This window comes from Trichomycterus rosablanca, chromosome 12, assembly GCF_030014385.1.
Source record: "Trichomycterus rosablanca isolate fTriRos1 chromosome 12, fTriRos1.hap1, whole genome shotgun sequence".
NCBI lineage: Eukaryota > Metazoa > Chordata > Actinopteri > Siluriformes > Trichomycteridae > Trichomycterus > Trichomycterus rosablanca.
The window spans coordinates 25,524,254-25,543,852 of record NC_085999.1 but is presented as its reverse complement, the minus strand read 5'-3'; the positions used below and the strand labels follow the sequence as shown (position 1 = coordinate 25,543,852).

Genomic DNA, 19,599 nt, shown 5'->3' with positions numbered 1-19,599 from the left:
AAGGCGCTCGCAGAAGGTTTAGAAGAGCTGTAGTGAGAGCGGCTGTTCCACTGTTTACTCTTTACTCACTGAGCTCAGCACTGGCTCCGGACTTCACCGATCCATACCAGCAACATCCATCTGATTCCATTACTTTCATTTTTTCCATTTTTTTAGTTTTACTCATTTGTCATTCTTGTTTAATTTACTCCATTCAACAGTGCGCGTTGGTTGATACTGGAGATCGGACTCGCCTGTACGGAATATCTATTGGAATTGCTATCTGCGGATTAAACTTGGTCATACGGTGTGTACGGAGCTCCGGTGCGGGCGCTCAGCTCGCTTTCCTCTGAGGAATCATGTACCTGCTCTTTAAGGAGAGGGTTGCTCACTCGTCTTCGTTTTAATCCGTTTTATTTACTTTTTTATTCTTGCTGAATGAGAGACTGTCCCTCGCCTAAGCTCTGGGATCAGTGTTCGAGGCGCAGCCGCTGTTCAGACCGGACTAACGCCTACACCGGGATGCTCTACTCCTAGCTGGGCTTGCTGGAAATCGGGACACCCAGAATTGTCCGGGGTTTGTTGGTGTGTTGGTGGCACTCTTCAGGCTTCAGGAGAGGTTTTTTGTTTAGTTTTCTTTGCACATTTGTGTGGTCCGAGACGGATTTGGAGGTCATGGGGGAGTCTCTGTGGACGTACTACCTTTGGGTGTTGGTGCTTGTGTGCAAGGTGAACGCAACCGTTTTAGAGTCCATCTACTGGAACACGACCAATAGCAAGTAAGTCCCACTAATACACATTCAATAGAACAGGATAGAATGCCTTTATTTGTCATATACATATATACATATACAGGTGTACAGTACAACGACATTATTTCTTCGCATATCCCAGCTTGTGTGGGAGCTAGGGTCAGAGCACAGGGTCAGTCGTTGTACTGCGCCCCTGGAGCAGACAGGGTTAAGGGCCTTGCTCAAGGGCCCAACAGTGACTGCATGGCAGAGCTCAATAAATTTGCTCCCCTATATATTTTACCCTAATTCCAGGTTAAAGTTACATGCGCTTTTTTCCCTAAAACACTTAGATTCGGTTCACTTAATGCGCAAATAACACTTTGAATTGATAGAAAATAGCTGAGACTGTTAAAACTGTAAAAAAGAAAAAGAAAACATATACATACAAGGTTTTTTCTCTCAGATTGGAGGCTGCGTATTAGTTTTAATGCTGTTTAAATGCTGCTATATATTGTGCGCTTTGGGACGCGCTATTTGCTGCGTAAACCCGTGAGGTGACGGTCTTCTGTACAGTTCTCCCAGCGCCTTTATCCCAATTATTAAGCCTTATGTTAATTATATTTAGACAGGCAAAATAAATATCAAATGCAAATGATGATTCGTACAATTCACCCCTGCGTCTTTACGCAGCAAAAATAAATAAATAAATAAAGTAACAAAACAACATCACTAGGGGGATTGCGCGTCCGTCCTGAAATGTCCATGTAGATTCTACATTTGTATGGATTCCTTGCCGTCATCCAGTTGATACTGGACTTTCTTTCACACAGGTTGGAGTAAGACAACCGATATATTGAAATAGAAAAAAAAAACATCCTGATGTGCTGCTTCACTGCTTCAACACACCAACTGGTGACTCGTAGTTAAGAAAAACGAGTGCGTACATGTCAAAGCATAGCAAATATAGGTAGAAATAGAAACAGACAATTGGGGATCTTTTTTTGTTAGTACAGACTGCCTGCTATATATATACCTAAAGTATAGGTGGTTTGGAACGCGGCCTTAGTGTGCGTTATTGTGACCTTAGTGTGCGTTATAGGTGCCAGGCTGACCTAAAATCCATTTGGATTCCCAAAAGTACACATTCATGGCTGGCTCTTAAACAATCTTGATGCTAGAACAAACTTAAGAATTATAGTAGTGTAGTTCTTCGTGGTAAAACTTATTATGGAAAGGTGAAGGGAAAGAGAAACAAAGCTCGTTCTTTTAATGTAATGGTATCACTCCTAAGTACCTAATTGTGTGTAGGCCTGAGTATTCTCATGGTCCTTTGCTCCCTTATAACATAAATCTGATATAAAACACACACACACACACTCGTATCACCTTTTAAAAATAATCAGCTCCATCATTTGTGCGCGTTATATTTGTTATTGCTTCTTTTTACGCACTAATAAATAATCAGCTGTATCAGTATCAGTGTCGGCTTTTTGCGCAGTGTATTTAGTAGCAGTTATAGAGCCATAAAAAATAATGGCATGCGAAACAACTTGAACTCATTTATAGGAGCATAAATCCCAATCAACAACGCGCAAACGTTCATTCCCATGCCCGCACACCAGGCGTTTATAAACTTAATCGAGCCAACTTAACTGCGCCTGGTTGTAAACTCTGTATGCGCCCAGGTCTGTAATACAGGCCCAAAAAAAATGTGCTTGGATCACTTTTAACTGTGTGTTTTATACCAATCTAGTCACTGTCTTTCAGTTTAATTTGCTTAATTTATCCTTCTGCTTTAATATAAGTGCGCGTAAAATGACAGTGTTCCATTTTATTATTTTGCCTATTAATTGGGCAGACTTTTTGCTTTATAATTGCGTGTGGCAGTGGTTGGATTAATGGTTTAAAACAGTTATTTATTTCTTTTTCCATTTAACTGATAGTAGGGACATAAAATCTATACATATTTTAATCTTTAAAAAGAAAAAAAAAGTCTCATGTTGCTGTTTTTACAGCTCATATATTATTATTATTATTATTATTATTATTATTATTATAGATGTATTGACCAGTATATTACTAACATAAACGTATTCCATAGACAATTGATAATTGTGAAACTTATAAGTGCACTGAATTCTGCAATGTGTCCCTAAGGTAAAATTTCATCATTCAAAATGCTTGAATTCCAAATGCAGATGCATGAAAAGATGTGCCACCGACAATATAAACAAACAATAAAAACACAGTCATGCCTTCTCAACTCCTAGTGCCACAACAGGGAACGTCTCTCAATCCTCTACTGTACTTTTTCTGACATGCTTCTGTCTGCTTAATAGATTGCGGTCAATAACTTTTAAGCGTTGTAGAAATAAATACAGATGAAAATTTATCAATCTGGTCATCGGCATGTTTGTACATTTCATTTATGAAAATTCTGTCATCTTCCATCAATCCTCCGATCTATCAGATTGGTTGGTCTGTCCCAATCCACAACTACCAAACTGCTGCAATTACACCATATTACAGATTCTTCTCTGGTTGCTTTAATTACATTGATTGAAAAGTAAACACCACTACAATGCGACTTCTAATAAACCTATTTTGACCCTAATACTCCTACCAAGTCAGTGTGGACTTATTTTACTGCCTAAACATGTACGGTTCCAGCCAGGTTAGTTGTGTTGTGTAGCCTCATACATTATGTACAATACAGTAAGTGGAATTGGTAACTAGCGCACTGTACTACATTTCAATAATACAGTAGTGTGGTGTGCATTTGGAACATAAGCATATATTTTCCCATCTGGACAGGAGCGGGCACACGGAAATGCTGAGCATGTACATCGATGCATGCCTCTGCGCAGTTATATACGGCCTTCATTCACTCAGCTTTAGTATGAAGCGGTTTGAAGCAGCTAATATTAATAATTGAACCATGTCTGGAGGTTATAAGAGGCCTGACATGAATCTGAAGTGAAGCCAGAGCAAGTGGATTAGTGTAGAGTCCCTCTGACCAGTGTGTATACACAACTAAGTCTGTGATACCACGTGAAGAGCTTCCGTCCTCTCTTGCATGCCAATAAAGAGCTATTTATTATTTCCAGATATTATATATAAAGCCCATTATATAAAACTACATCTGTTCGTATCAGATGTGGAGTGAAGTCACCTGGTTGCTTTAGGATTTGAGAATCTGACCCACTTAGAAACTGTACAAGACATGAACACAGGACGCAATGTAGCTCACACTATTCCACAGTCATGATTTTAGGGTTTTGCATGGCTTGCTAGCTTACAGATTCACGGATTATCAAAGCTTTAACATTAAATTGAATCAAGAATGGAAATTCTGCTGTTCTACAGCTGCATTTGTATTTTTTTTATTAAATTATTTAAGAGGCAGTAGTCTAAACAGATAATGACTGTAAATTTGAAATAAAGCAAGTCACCTAAATATGTACATTTAAAATTACTTACTTTAATTATAACTTTGAGTGCTGTGCCAAATATTTTTATTATAAAAGCATCAATATATGCATCTATTATACAGGCTACTTTCTGAATTCGGATAAACAGTTAAAACAATTTAGTCCACTTAATAAAGATGTAATCCTAATTAGGACTGTATATTAGATTTGGACCTGTTGCAAAACCTTGGCTTTATCAGCTCTTGGATATGTGGATCTTCCTTACTTTAAAAAATAAATGCCAATAAATATACTAGTGTAAAAACGACTACGTCTGGTGGTTGAAAGTGACCTTGTGTGCACTTATTCCCAACGGAAAGGTTGTGTAAATGTGGGCCACGTCTCCAGGGTCTAAAGGCCTGAGGGTTACTGCATTCACCGCTTAGCTGATTCTGCTAAAGGGGGAGCGGAGCTGCTTTTTTAGAAAATAATTCTAATGGCATTTTTGTCGTTTTTTGTCATTTTGACGTTGCATTGTTAATTATTAGTTTACAGAGTAAACACATTTCAATTTTGCTAACTCGAAGGGACTGCTTTTATTTTTCTCCTGTGGGTGAATCGTTTGTAGCCCGTTAGTTAATGGAACATGAGCGTACGCTAGCTTTTCTTCGAACACTTGATTCGGTAATGATTCTGATCCCCTATGTCGATTTTAAACACGGTTTTGTTCCAACCTGATGTATTTGACTCGTAAATGCTCGTTCTCTCTTCGCCCTGTCTATCCCCCCTCTGTCTCCCTCCCTCACCGAATCGCACTGCTAATCCATTTTGTATTCGAGGCGGAGAAACAAAAGCGAGGTCTGCTCTACACGTTTTTATTCAAAAGACACCCGAGTCCCCCTGTCTATTCCTTCTTTCTCTCTTTATTAAGAGATTACATCTCTTTGCTAGGCATAGTGGGGTGGCTGCCTGGACCCTGTGTGGAGGCATATACATGCAGATAGTACCATCAGAGCTTGATGAATCGCCCATGAATAATAACGACTCCCTCCGCAGCCCCCCTTCTCCCGACGTTAGAATCACAAGGGGACCTTATTAGTGTGTTCGGTCCCACAACACATCCATGATTTTTTTTTCTTAATGTTTCTCAAGTTGAACTGATTTTGTAATGTGATGTGAGTGGATGAGTGGGATTCCTGAGGGAAAGAGATAGTGGGAAGGACTGAGAGAAAAGTATGAAAGCACAAGCAGGTCTGATAGGGCACGCTGACAGGTTAGAGTCTGAGGTTAGAGCCATATTTGTATTGTAGAATCCAGTCGGCATTACTGCCTGTCTACCAAATGCCTTATAGTCTGGGATTAGAGAGTGAATAAAGGACAAAGGAGTGAAGGGGAGTAAAAAGAATGAGCATGGATAGAGTGGCATGGTCGAATAAAACCCTGTCCGACCTCACGCTGCTGAAAGCATGATGTGCCTCCATTTAAAACCCAGTAACATTTGTGCCTTACTTTTGTCCAGCTTTTTTTTTTCATCTGACAGACCTCCATATTGGGTGGAAAGTCATCTTTTTCCTTTTTGTCCCTTGCTTTTGTTGGGGCTTTCTTAGAACTCGATACGACAGGACGGGATTAGGCTACTGAGTCCGGCCACACAACTAGCAGCCAGCATTAAGACAGAACAAAAGGAAGGAGGGATTCATACAGGCATGGCGAAAGATTTAGGGATAGATTTAGAGGCAATTTTTGACTAGACATACCCAGATATGTAAAGATGGTTTTACTGCCAGCAGGTGTGTCATCCATAGGTCCAGGAACTTGTGGAACACCAGAAACCCAGATTGGGGCATTAAAAGGAAAATGTGGTGACGTGGGCAGAGACATAATAAACAGATGTGTGCAGTGGGATTTATTCTCCACGAATCTGAGTAATTGTGGATTCGTCAGTCATATTTATTTTCACAAATTTTTGTTCTGGATGCTTTTTGTCAGACCGTGTGCATGTTGGCACCGCCGTCAACCGCACTGCCAGGAAAACATATTTAGACACCTTTGACGTAGCACGTGAGCATGAGTAAGCCCGTGTGTCAGCCATAAATCATAGAAGATGAAGGTAAGCCAGTCGAAGCGCGAGCGCGTTTCCTCAGTCTCTTCACGCGACCGTAGATGTCCGCCAGTGCCACCCTGGCCTCTTTTGCCACCCCCCTCTCATTCAGTACACACGCACATGTCTCTCCGCAGCTGCGGCCCTGTTTGGCCCGGTCGAACGCGCGGCTGCTTTTGTGTTGACGGGATTCTCTTCCACGTACGCGCAATCTTAAGCCTTTACGACTCGAGCCATAAATCTGGGACGCACAAAAAGTGAGGAGGCAAAAACAAAAGAAAGGGGGCGAGGGGTTAAGTGTGTCTTATAGACTAGGGTTAAGCTATTTACAAACATGAGGCTTTTTGTTTGACCTTGCCCTCCTACGTCTACTGCTATATTCTCGTTCTCTAGGCTCCGCTGGAGCTCAGGAGTTGTAACCACTGCTCTGGGTGAGTCTGTTTAGACGACCTGTGGTTTAATGGAATGTAGATGCTCGTAGATGCTTACAGGTGTCAGTGCAAAGATTTTATTGACTGTGTGTTACTGGAAGATGGTATTTCATTCATCCAGGACTCTAAATGAATACAAGCGCGAGCAATTAAGCTTTAATTTGACATGCATTAAAGATGGTGTTTAATTTAGTTGTGTTTTATGATATACTTAGTTGTCTATCAAATATTAAACGATAAATAAAACGATTATATCTCAGCGTACTGTTAAAGTAAACACAAGGCCAGTGGCTAAACCGAAAGCCACATTTAATAAGCAATCTAGATTTTGGTTTTCACCCTACCACTACCTCATCCGGTAAGGTAAACGCAGGGCCAGCGTTGAGTCCAAAGAATGAACATTTAGGCACACAGACTGCTGCTGTTCTATCACAAAACAGCAATGTGTGTGTGCGCGTATATAGACGTCTGTTTGTGTGTGTTTACCCACACTCAAGTAGCTCACACGCAGGTAGCTCTCTGGAAGACGTTTCATCCCAACGGCAGTTTAGCGTACACTTCGAAAATGCCAACCCGCCACTCAAAGTGTTGAGTGAGTGAGTGCGTGCTAGCCACCACGTACACAGAACCTACCATGTACACCTATTCTACCCTATCCAAACAAAGCCGTGGTAAATTACAGCGACGGCAGATAGAGATCTGGTGTTTGGAGTTGTATTTTTTGAGCTGCCGGCTTTCATTCGCATGGGCGTAACTATCTGCGAGATAGCAGTGTCAGGCAGCCATCTGCACATGTATTAGCGCACAGTCACACGAACGCTTATACGGTACAGTTTTGATCTTACACAATCTTCAGGCCGGTCATGTGGGTGTGTGTGTTTCTTCGCACAGTTTCTCGCGACGTCACCGAGTTTCAGCAGATCCTTTGTTTGAGCTTTTGTCATCAAGCCGCCATCGGTTTTGAAATTCTGACGTTTATGTACAGTGTCAACAAGCTTGTTGCTGTTTTTAATGTCTAGCATTGACAAAATCACGTCTTTCAAAGCCGAGTCATCAAACTTCGCTCCTGCGTTCTCCGCCTGTCCTTGGTCCTCATAATAATTCTTAAATAATTAATCAGCCTCAATAAATTATTTATCCACACCTGATTTATTTTTGATCTTGAGAAGTTACAGTTTCAGTGTAAAACCTGATAAACTAACTCACTCTGCTCTCCGTTTCCTGTTCTTTCCTTCCGCAGGTTCGTTCCAGGTCAGGGTTTAGTGCTGTACCCTCAGATCGGGGACAAAATGGACATCGTGTGTCCACGAGTGGAGGGCGGATCGATGGACGGAGTTGAGTATTACAAGCTGTACATGGTTCCCCGTGAGCAGTTGGACTCTTGCACGGTCACGAAGGCCGATACGCCGCTCCTGAACTGTGTCAAACCAGACCAGGATGTCAAATTCACCCTTAAGTTCCAGGAGTTTAGTCCTAACCTTTGGGGTTTGGAGTTCTTCAAAGGGAAAGACTACTACATTATTTGTAAGTAGCTCAAATGAGTAAATCTGTCACACACTTTATTCTTTTTATTATGGCTGCATTGTTTATGTTGTTTTTTTCTTAGAGATGCAGCAATAGGAAAACATGCACTGTAATGACTTTTTACCTATATGGGTTCAGATAGGATAGATTCACTTTTATGGTCAAAAGTATGTGGGCACCTTAACCTCAGCCTGATACGCAGTATTTTATGTAATTTTAGGATTTGTAAAATTAATAAAATTAATGATTTACCAGAAAATGAACAAGCTGTTTAAGATATAGATGTCATGACAGTTCCCAAAATTTTATTTATGAATTTTTTTATTATTGTTGTATTGTTGTATTTTACCAACAAGTCATGGCAGGGCCGGTCTCCCCAGAATCACTGGGCGCAATGCAGTAACACACCCCGTACAGGAAGCCAATCCACCACGGGGCCTCAGCCACTCATCAGTTATATCCAGTCATGTCTGTATGCAGACGCCTGACCAGCCCCAGAGCACAGCGGTAGCAGTTCCCAAAATATTCTCATATTTCTGCTGTGGTTTTGCAAAGAACTCCAACAAATTAGTTGCATATAAACAAAATTTTTATTCTGGAACATTTTAAGACGGACAGAAATGAATCAAAGAGGTTTTTTTTATCATCCTGTACAGTAACCAACACACAATTAAGGCAGTACATCAGTAACATACACCTGATTAAATTAAATACAATTTGACTTAAGTAAATATTTCATTAAATATCCCATATTACTATTACTGTAATGTTCCATATCATGTACTTTTATAGTACATACTATAAAATATAATAATACTTTAATATCCCATATTAAGTACTTTTATAGCAAGTACATTGTAGCTGATCAAAAAAGCTGGTTGACAGAAAACTATAAATTTGCTAAACAAAAATTGCATCCAACTTTGGAATCTGTTCGTAATTCCAGTTTATTCATTTATTTATTATTATTATTATTTATTATTATAATTTTTTATCATCATAAAATATAGAAAAATCCCTCTTTGATTAGGTGTGCCCAAACTTTATACTCATACCCTTTTTCTACTGCACGCTACCCCATGATACGGTACATTTTCAAATGTATTCAAATCGCCTAGTGACCTGCACTGTACCTGAGTACCTGTGCTAGATTTGGAACAACCATACTGAAGTGGGCTGTATGGTTAGGTTAAGAAACAAGTACAGACAGCTGATGGAATCAACAAAACATCAGAACAACCACAGCTGGGCAAACCAAAAACCATCTAATTAGGGCTGCTGCTGTTGTTTACAGGTACCGTGGTGGATTTGCTCTCAGCGTCTGGTAGAGAAATAGTTACAGCATCACCATTAGCAGACTCATCCGACTTCACATGATCCTTTGTTAAACTGGTAACTGACCATAGCGTACCGTATTTCCCAGGTTCATGTGTGTACATTCTGCCCCGGCAGGCCTTTTCTTTCACATGGGTTCACGCAAGCTTTCTAAGCGCAGTTAGTAACGTGGGAAAATAGCAAAGGCACACGATAAATGTAACACACGGACAATTCCCGGAATTGATGCATTGCTCCTCCGGACGTCACCGTAAGGAAAGTTCACTCCAGACTCCTGCCGAAGGAGGAAATCCAATTTTGCTGGTTGTGCAAATTCAGCCCTTTTCTCTTCATCGTTCATTTTCAGGCTTAGCAATCGCTAATGCTGGAGCTGAGAGTTACAGGAACGGGGGAAGACTGCAGGGATGTAGGGTCTGGATAAATGGGCCATTTTTCTCTATTGGAGATGTTAATTGCCTTTTTCTATAGTACAGTGATAGCCTGCAGCTGGAGAAGTGTGTGCGTGTGTGTGTGTGTGTGTGTGTACATGCCCTGCTATTGAGTGCCTATGTGCCGACGACTGACTGCTCTGTGAACTCGTTAAAGATAGAATCCAATGATGGGTGTTGATGTTTGATATGCAATTAATTACACAAACGGATCTTAATGGTTCGGTCGAGGACAGACGGACATACAAACTCGTACTGTACAGAAACCGTACGTGCCAAACAGACGACGATGAATGCCATGCTGCCATCAGTTTGCCAGTTGTTATTAAGCCACGGACGCTAAGCACCTGGATTACCTGTGCAACCTGTCAGAAGCGAGTGTGTTAGGGCATTGTCTGTTTTTTATGGGTGTGTGTCTGTCAAGCCTTGAAATGGCTCTACCATTGTTTGTCAGCGGACTGACACGGGGAGCCTGTGTGTGTGTGGTGTGTTTGTGTGTAGATTAACTTGAGCTAATGTTGTCTGACAGACTGAAAGAGCTGGGAAGAGATTGAGCAACATGATCTAAATATGGAGAGAGAGAGCAGGACTGAAAGAGTGATTGAACATACAGAGAGAAAATTAGAAAGAGAAGACAGAGGCAGCATTTCCAGCACTGAATAATAAACTGAGTGGAATTCCATCAGCGCTGTAATTACTTTTTGTCTGTTTAAATTATGACCGGCCTCATTGGTGTATAAGTTACATTCTTAACCCAGGTGATTATTTTGTTTACTAGAAAAGAACTGAACATACCAGGGTTGAGCAGTACGGCTAAATATCTAGTTGTGATACGATACGTATTACAATACCTCATGTGTTCGAATACGCTCACCCACCATCGCTGGGTTTAAATCTCAGTGGTGTTGTCGGTCTTTGTCCGAGGGGCTGGCATGGCCGAAGCTTTACAATGTTTCCCACTGGAACCAGGCCTGCTATAACCCTGACCAAAATAAAACAATAATATATAAAAAAATATTTTACATTTTAATATCAAATATTTTCTCCAATCAGCTGCTTGTTATTAATTAAATACCACATCTATTCAATGTAGCTTTTCATCTAAAACAAAAAATGTGGCTCCATCAAGCCAAAAAAATAAACACACACACACACACACACACACTTTATAAAGAAGAACTCGTTAGACAACCCAACTCAAGAGACCAAACTTCCCGGGTTCCAGACTTCAGTTTTGCAAACATAATTAACATTAAGTGCTTTAGCTGCCGCACAAGTTCTGTCATGCCGCGAGAGTTTATTATGATTACTTAAAGTGCATGAGTTAAAAAAAATAATTTTTATCTAACGTGATGTAAAACAATGTGTATTTCAAGAGAAGAGAAAATTAGGAATTAGGAAAATAAAAGATTATTATAGTGAGGAACTCATGCTATCCAAAAGTCTACCAGAATGCATATTGTGGTTATACATAAAAGTATTAAATCTCATTTTTATATTTTACTATTGCTTTACTCTGGTCAGGGTTGTGATGGGTCTGGCTACAGCCACCCGCTTCAGACGCCCGTCCAGTTAATAGAACTGGTGGGGATTCGAATAGTAAAAATGTGAGCAGTAGTAGTGGGATAGGGTAGTGTATCGCTGCGCCACCATAGCTCCTATAAAAAATGTACGATGCACAGTTTGTATTTAGTTTGGCTCTAAATTGTAAGTCTGTACTACAAGTATATAACACAAACAACTCAAAACTTTATTATTTAGTACCTAGCCACCAGAAAAAGTGAAAAATATTGAAGAATAAAATTCAAATTTTGTGTCCATTTAGAAAACCACAATGCACTTATAAAAACACTGGATATAAAAAATTGTGTATTTATTTTAATATACTGCTGTAGCAGTCGTAGTGTCATATTCCCATGCCCTAGTACCTTTGTTTATTTAGTAATAGGTGTGTATAAAGTGGCATTGGTGTAACCTACATACACACTTTGTGATGGCAACAGTATGATGGGGCCCGTGTGTGTGTGGTTGAACTGCAGGGTCAGTGCTGTCTCCTATTAGTGTCAGTGCTCATTAGAAGCTGATGGGCTCAGAGCTGGGTGACCCCGGCACCATGGTGATCGGGTCACATTACCCTGTAACGGGGCGGCTGAACGAGAGCATGAGTGTAATAGCATACAGTAGCCCTCGCTCATTCTCTGACTGTTTGGCTCATTTACCTATCGATCGTGTGTGTGTGTATGTGTGTGTGTGCTCTCTAAAAGGAAAATGCTTAATTTATTCGGAAAAAATGCATTTTGCGGTAAAGCTTTAATGAGGCAAAAACAGGTTCAGCTACAGTAATATACAAATCTATGAAAATACGGCAGCATGACCGTACTACGTGAGTGTGCCTTTGTGTGTGTGTGTGTGTGTGTGTGTTCGTACTCCCAGAGTCTGTCACATCTAGAATTATGTGCACTTTGTCATTATCATGCTTGTGTGATCTTTCACGACCCAAGTCTCTCTCTCAGGCTGTATGTGTGCGTGCGTGTGTTCGACGAGGCTAATTTGCACTCCATAGGGGCCAGATGGCAGAGCAGGGAAAGCTAGTCTAAGAAAACGGAGCTGAAAATGCACACGGACGTTTGACTGATTGCGGGCACGTAGCATTCGACGTTCTCGCTCACTACGCTCTCCGACTTTTCCTCTGGCTCTCTCTCTTTCTCGCTCGACCTCCCTTTGTGTCTTTCATTGTGGTTTCACGTGAATGGCAGCCAGCTCCACTTTTCCTCTCCCGAAGTATTTCGTTCTCTCTCCCCGTCCAGCACCGTGTAATTCCCCTCTGATCCGTCTCCGTCAGATGGACAGAAATTCACATGCAAAAGAAATTCAGGTCAAACATTAGAGGAACATGAATGTTATGGTTAGTAAGGTAGTTGCAGGTGATTTCTTGAAGCGTATTTAATGTCATTTAAGCATGTTGGGCACTTGCTAGAATTCGAAAAAGCATTTTGGAATGTCATCTGGCCTGTACGCACCTCACCCACACTACAGCAGGTCAAAACTTTCATGTTAAACCATGAGGACATTGGATTTAACCCCATAGTTTTGCTTTCTACAACGACTTGGCACTTCTTTAATTTACAACTATCCGGGTTTTTACTGACGAAAATACAAAGCAGTTCATTACGTTTTCTGAATCCTGCCATAAATTATTTAAACATTTTCTTCATATTTCACTACCACTTTATCCCGATCAGGGTTATAGCGGGTCCAGTCTCCTTGGAATAATTGGGCACAACGTGTTAACACACCCTAGACAAAACGACAATTTATACCCCCTCTTAGATAGTCAATCGTGTGTATGCAGATGAACGACCAACCAATGGTAACACTGGGGATTTGAACCCTGGATCCCAGCGAAGGGCTAATGTAATGCACTTAATATTATTATTATTATTAATATTATTAGTAGTAGTGAATTTTTTTTTAGATTATTATTATAATATATTATTATTAATATTTATAGTAGTGATTTGTAGTAACTAATTATTATTGTTATTATTATTAGTAGTAGTAGTAGAAGTAGTAAAATATTATTTTATATTATTATTATCATTATTATTATTAGTAGTAGTAGTAGAAGTAGTAAAATATTATTTTATATTATTATTATTATTATTAGTAGTAGTAGTAGTAGTAGTCGTAGTAGTAGCAATAGTAATAGTAGTAAAATGTTATTATTATTATCATTATTATTATTTTTATTATTATTATTATTATTATTATTATTGTTATTATTATTATTATTAGTAGTAGTAGTAGTAGCAGCAAAATAATATTTTTATTATAATTATGGCAATTATATTGTTATTATTATTATTATTAGTAGTAGTAAAATATTATTTTATTGTTATTACTATAATTATTAACAATAATTGTTATTATTATCATCATCATCATTATTATTATAATTATTATTAGGAGTAAAATATTATTTTATATTATTATTATTATTATTACTAGTAGTAGTAGTAGTAGTAGTAAAATATTATTTTATATTATTATTATGGCAATTATTACTGTTATTATTATTATTATTATTATTTGTAGTAGTAGTTGTTGTAGTAGTAGTAGTAGTAGTAATATTAAAATATAATTTATTTATTTGATAATTCCGGTGGGTTTGATGGATTCCTGCCTTGTTCCTGTGTTTCTGGATAGTACCAGACCCATCGCGACCCTGATGATGATGAAGCCTTTTTATAAATAAACTGCAAAGTTAAAGCACTCAATTATGCAGCAGTGAAACAGAAATTTCAAGTCTTTTGGGCTTGGTTTGGTGGAATGATCCCATTCTGGCTTTAATGTTGAAGATCAGAACCAGATCAGAAGCACAAATGCCTGATCCTGACCTGTATGTTCATGTTCACAGAACAGCGTGACACGCTCGCTTGCTTCCTCTATGCTCGCTCTGGAATGTTCCTGCCTCTCATGTGATTAGTGCTTTCGGTGTGTATTTGCGAGTCTTACTGCTGGATTTAAGAAATGAACCGGCTTTGTGTGGAACGGGTTTGGAACAGAGGTCAGAAAGAAAAACCTAGACGACATGCCTAAATGAAGCACCTGCTTTTATTTGGCTTTGTAGTCACCAAACTGGTGTTCATGTGACTGGAGGCTTGCTGACTGTAAACCTCCTCCTTTCTCTCTATATATCTCTCACCCGCCCTATGAATGCAGACCAGCGTTCTGGAGAGAGGCCAAACACTAAGCCCCTGGCAGCTTGTTACCCCTGTGTTACTGAACTGATAGACTGCATGCCCGCTAGACAGTCACACACACATACACACACACGACTAGGTTGATGCTTTCTGGCTCAACAGTCTTGCACAGATCTATCATCCTACAACCATGCAGAGGTAGCAGGGCTGAACACGTGGCTGCCCGAGGCTTGATTGGATGTATAGTGAACTCCGCATGATGTCATCATTATTGGCTCACGTTCATCCTATATTTGACATGTATTTAACGTCAGGTTTAGAGATTTTCTGCACATTATCAGCTTCACCGCAAGTACCTCAATTGCTCTGACTCTCTGATGCTAATGGCAGCTTTTTGCAGCAGAGCATAAAAGTACTTTTCCAGAAAGTGCCCTGCTTTGCCATTACTAGCAATGGGTATAAAAAATCCTTATTGGCGCTCGGGTGGCACAGCACTTCACTGCTGAGATCTCAAGCTCTCGAGTTCGAATTTCAGCTCGGCTATTGCTGGCCCGGAGACTACACAGACATGATTGGATGTGTCTGAGGGTGGGCTGGCTGAAGGGGTTCCTCATTCATGCTGCAATTAGGTGAAAAAACTGATTGGCTACTAGACATGTGTCGGAGTGGGCATGTGTTAGGTACAGCTCTTGGTCAGAGTTGGGGTCTACAGCGGAAGAGGAGATACAACTGGGGAATTAAAGGAGCACCACAGGGATCAGTGCTCCTCTTTGCTCTGGTACTTAACTCATAACACAAACTCTGGACTCCAAATGTGTCTTGGCTGATCATCTGTATTTAAGTACAGGGGAAAAACAGTCTACGTTTATTTATTTAAGCTATAAACACTACTCCTTTCTAAAATATTTGCAGTTTCTTGCTGTGCCTAAGCTGTCCGCCCAGCTATCCTTCTTCCTGTCCCTCATACGGTCCGATCGCGCTGGCCAAATCTTTGAGGTCCGAGTTCTGTGCCGTATGAGGTCAGCTGAAGAGCGCAGGAACCCTGGGTACTGTTAGGAAAAGCTGCCAATATGAAAGAAAATGAAAGATTTATGCTACTCTGAGATTCATTACGTATTTATATCATACCTTGGGGATCCATAAAATGTATATATATTCTTTAATGTTGCTAGTCTGAGTTGTGTGAATCCTGCAGCGTATACACGTGAGGGTTAGACTGCGCTTGTTAGCATGCAGCCTGAGCTTGACCTGGTGGTCTTTTTTTTTTTCTTTCAGCAACGTCGAACGGCACGATGGAGGGCCTGGAGAATCAGGAAGGAGGAGTTTGTAAAATGAAATCCATGAAAATCGTCATGAAAGTCGGACAGAGTGAGTACAGATGCTCTTTCATTCAATGTTTATGGCGGGCTGTGATGAACTGGGAGGGTTTTATGACTGGTACGTCCTGATTTTGTGAGCGACAGGCATCCCTCAGTCAACGAGAGTTTGGTATTTGCTTGAATGTGTTTCAGACTGTTGAGGTTTTGCATTTATAGCTTAGCATTAATTAGATTGATTTGATTATGTGGTACCACTGTTATTCAGTACAAGATAACAAGCTTGCTATAAAGTTTGGTTGTGATTGCGCATAAATAGGTTCTAGCTGCCTTCTTGCTGGCTATAATTGAATCATTAGCTCATTAGTAAGCTTGACGAGTGCCTAAATAAATACATTGCGATATTCTAGTACACATAAGCTACTTTCTTGTGTCCGAATGTGTAACAGCCTTGCTATAGAATATATAGTACTAGCAGTAGCTATAATGGCAAACCTTTTAACCAGATGTTTAGCTTCCTTTCTGGTAGACTTGATATATTATATTAGGTATATAATATATCAAGTCTACCAGTAAGGAGGCTATACATCTGGTTAAAGAGTTTGCCATTATAGCTACTGCTAGTAAGATAATGCGAATCAGTGCTAAAATAATGAGTTACAGAGTTTGTGCTGCTATTATTGTATAACCAAAACCAGTATATCATTCCTGGATGTACGATATATGATACCAGTTCTTAACAAGTGAAATAAAACTCAAGGGTTAGGGTTAGACCTGTCAATCAGCAAAATCAGAACGTCCTATCCCATCCTGTAATCTGCAATCAATCAAACCTACACAAATCAAATCACACAGTGCTGAAGGTGCTTCGTACTAGACGTTCACCACCCTACTTTAATTATCGTCCAATCCTGTTCTGCCGTGCTGACTGTCATTTTTGTGCGATCCACAGATCCGTCTGACCCCGTTCCTCCGAAAGACTATCCGACGAGGCATCCTCCTAAACCCTCAGACCCAGACAAGGACAGCAAATCCAACGAAGTCCTGGACAAACATGGTATGACACCTATATGTTCTTTCAGGCAGTAATTGAAAGCTGCCCACTTTTCCGAGTGTACACTTACAGATCCCCCTGACATGAACCAGTCTGCCGAGGCAACACACAAACACACACTGCGTACTTCAGCATTTCTGTCCCTTAGCGATCCAGAAAGGAACATATGGGTGTCGGAGTCATTTGAGTGGAGTTTCTTAGGCAGCGTAATCCTCTTGTAAAGCAGCCCAGAGCACCAGCAATTCATCCAATCTGCCACATGCTTAAGGAAATGTAATGCGAATGCGTGGGAATGCACCAAATCCAGTCATAAAGCAAGATTTCAGATTTAAATGAAGGACAGATGTGTGATAACCTTCTGCCCTACTCGACCACCGTGGGTCTTGAGTACCAATTTAAGATGAGAATGTTAGGTTAAACATACCTATGTGGTGCAACCTCTCGAAAGACTGAATTGAATACTTATTACTTTCGTCTTTTCGTGTAGGCAAGACAAATTGGCCAGCAAGGTAGCCGCAAGACGTGTGCAGGACTCAAATTAGTGACCTCTGAATATATTCTGGTGCATTAAATTGCACTCACATAGCTGGCAAATTCAGAATTAATTCTCAGCGGCGAAGTTTGAAAAGTCGCTTCCGCAAAGGCGGCTCTGTCGGACTGTTAATCAGAAGGTCAAGCGTAGGGGCGATTGGGTAGCAAGTTCGAATCAAGGCAGAGCCACTGACCTTTTCGGGTGTCCACACAAACAACGTTGGCTGTCTGAGGGAAGGAAGCAGCAGCGGATTCATAATCAGGATTCGAAAATGACTAGATTGGGAGATAAAGGGGGAACAATCCAGAAAAAAGAAACACCAAGCTGTCACTGCTAGGCCTTTGAGGAAGACCTTTAACCTTCCCTTGCTTAGATTTGGATTGGATCAGTAGTAAGACGCTTTGGATCAAAGAGTCTCCTAAATGCTGGAAATGGAAATAAACTGCTGTGCTAAATTACAGGATGTTTTACATCACGTTACGTTGTTAGAATCAATGCTCCATTTTTGACTAGCAGCATCCAGGTTGTTTTTAGCCTTGGCTCCTGTCCTCGACACCCAGAAACCAAATTCTAATCTGAGCAGAGAACAGAATGTGGCGGTCATAAGAGCATGAAATAATTGGGTGGCATTTAGTGGAATCAGTGCTCCAGCTTTAAATGATACACTAATAAGACCATGCATCATGTTCTTTGACCCGACTAATCAAATTGTTTGGTTTTTTTTGTCCACAGAAGGATCACATAACGATGGCATCACACCTGACGGTCCAGGTGGCAAATCATCGTCGATAATCGGCTCCGAGGTGGCTCTGTTCGCCTGTGTGGCTTCTGCCTGCGTCATCGCCATCGCTGTAGTGATCATGCTGGTCGTTCTGCTGCTCAAGCGTCGACGGCGCCACGGCAAGCACTCGCCCCCGCACACCACCACCCTGTCGCTTGGCTCATTAGCCACGCCCAAACGAGGTGGCGGGAGCAACAACAACGGCTCAGAGCCCAGCGATATCATCATCCCGTTACGGACGGCCGACAGCGTTTTCTGCCCGCATTACGAGAAAGTGAGTGGCGACTACGGCCATCCTGTATACATCGTCCAGGAGATGCCACCACAGAGCCCTGCTAACATCTACTACAAAGTGTGACGGACTAATATACCACTTTGTTCTTTGACCCTGGCGCCCCCTCACCGAACCAGCCCCTGTCTGTAGGGGGCGGGACGGTAAAACGCTCTCCCCGCGCCTCCTCTTGTGGCCGTTGTAACTTTTTGTTCTATTTTCCGAGTATTCCTTATAATCTTCTCAGTATAGTTTTTCGAGAGAGGCTGCTGCTCTAACCCCCCTCACAAACACGCACTCTATGAAATGTCGAGTGCCTGAGGAGGCTCGTCTGGGGCCCTTGCGGGGACGAGGGCGATAAACCACGCTGTATCGATCTGCCAAAAGACTCTGAGGAGAAAGAGCGAAGAATTGTGACGCAGTAAAATAGACTGAGAACTGGTCCCAGTCATGATGAGACCCAATTGGAGAGCCAATATTGAGGAAACAGGACGTTCCTTTTTCCGTTATACGGAGGTTTTATGTGGACATAAAAACGGACATAACCTGTTTCTCGCCTTTTCGGCCACTCATACCGTTTTTTTTAATCGTTCATTACCACCCCGACTCATCTCGACCACTTTTTTTCTTTCTTTTTCCTGCGAAATGACTCGATTGTTACTTGAAGGCTTTTTGTATGGTCACACGTCTTAATCGCATTTCTCTTCGTCATTCCCTGTACGGCTTACTTGCGAATACGTCTGGTAGATCTAGGTATCGTCATAGAGATCCTTTTGTGATGGTTTTGTTTATTTGTGCTGTTTGTATGTTGCGTGGAACAGACAGACACACACACACATACACACACACTGACATAGACACATTTCACTCTGCAGCCAAGGGCTAGAGACAAGCCGTTAAAGAGGCGAAAGAGATTTTGAGAGAATTTGAGGTCATGGGAAGGTGAGGAAACCTTTTGAACACTTTAGCAGCACTTTTAAATGCCCTCCACCTTGCCCAT

General features: G+C 41.0%; 1 protein-coding gene across 1 annotated transcript; it reads left to right on the top strand.

Moving 5' to 3' along the window:
- Window positions 1–351: 351 nt before the first annotated feature.
- Window positions 352–18,791, top strand: efnb2a (ephrin-B2a). Its single transcript, XM_063005946.1, has 5 exons — window positions 352–758; window positions 7,896–8,179; window positions 15,921–16,013; window positions 16,914–17,018; window positions 18,280–18,791. Exons 1-5 carry the CDS (start codon window positions 655–657, stop codon window positions 18,684–18,686), a joined length of 993 nt encoding a protein of 330 aa, XP_062862016.1. The 5' UTR covers window positions 352–654; the 3' UTR covers window positions 18,687–18,791.
- Window positions 18,792–19,599: the final 808 nt, after the last annotated feature.

What these genes read in the sequence shown, in the direction of transcription:
- efnb2a (XM_063005946.1), top strand. Translation starts at nt 655, where the DNA reads ATGGGGGAGTCTCTGTGGACGTACTACCTTTGGGTGTTGGTGCTTGTG. An exon ending in TGGAACACGACCAATAGCAA is followed by an intron (nt 759 to 7,895) that starts GTAAGTCCCACT and finishes TTCCTTCCGCAG; the next exon opens with GTTCGTTCCAGGTCAGGGTT. An exon ending in CGTCATGAAAGTCGGACAGA is followed by an intron (nt 16,014 to 16,913) that starts GTGAGTACAGAT and finishes TGCGATCCACAG; the next exon opens with ATCCGTCTGACCCCGTTCCT.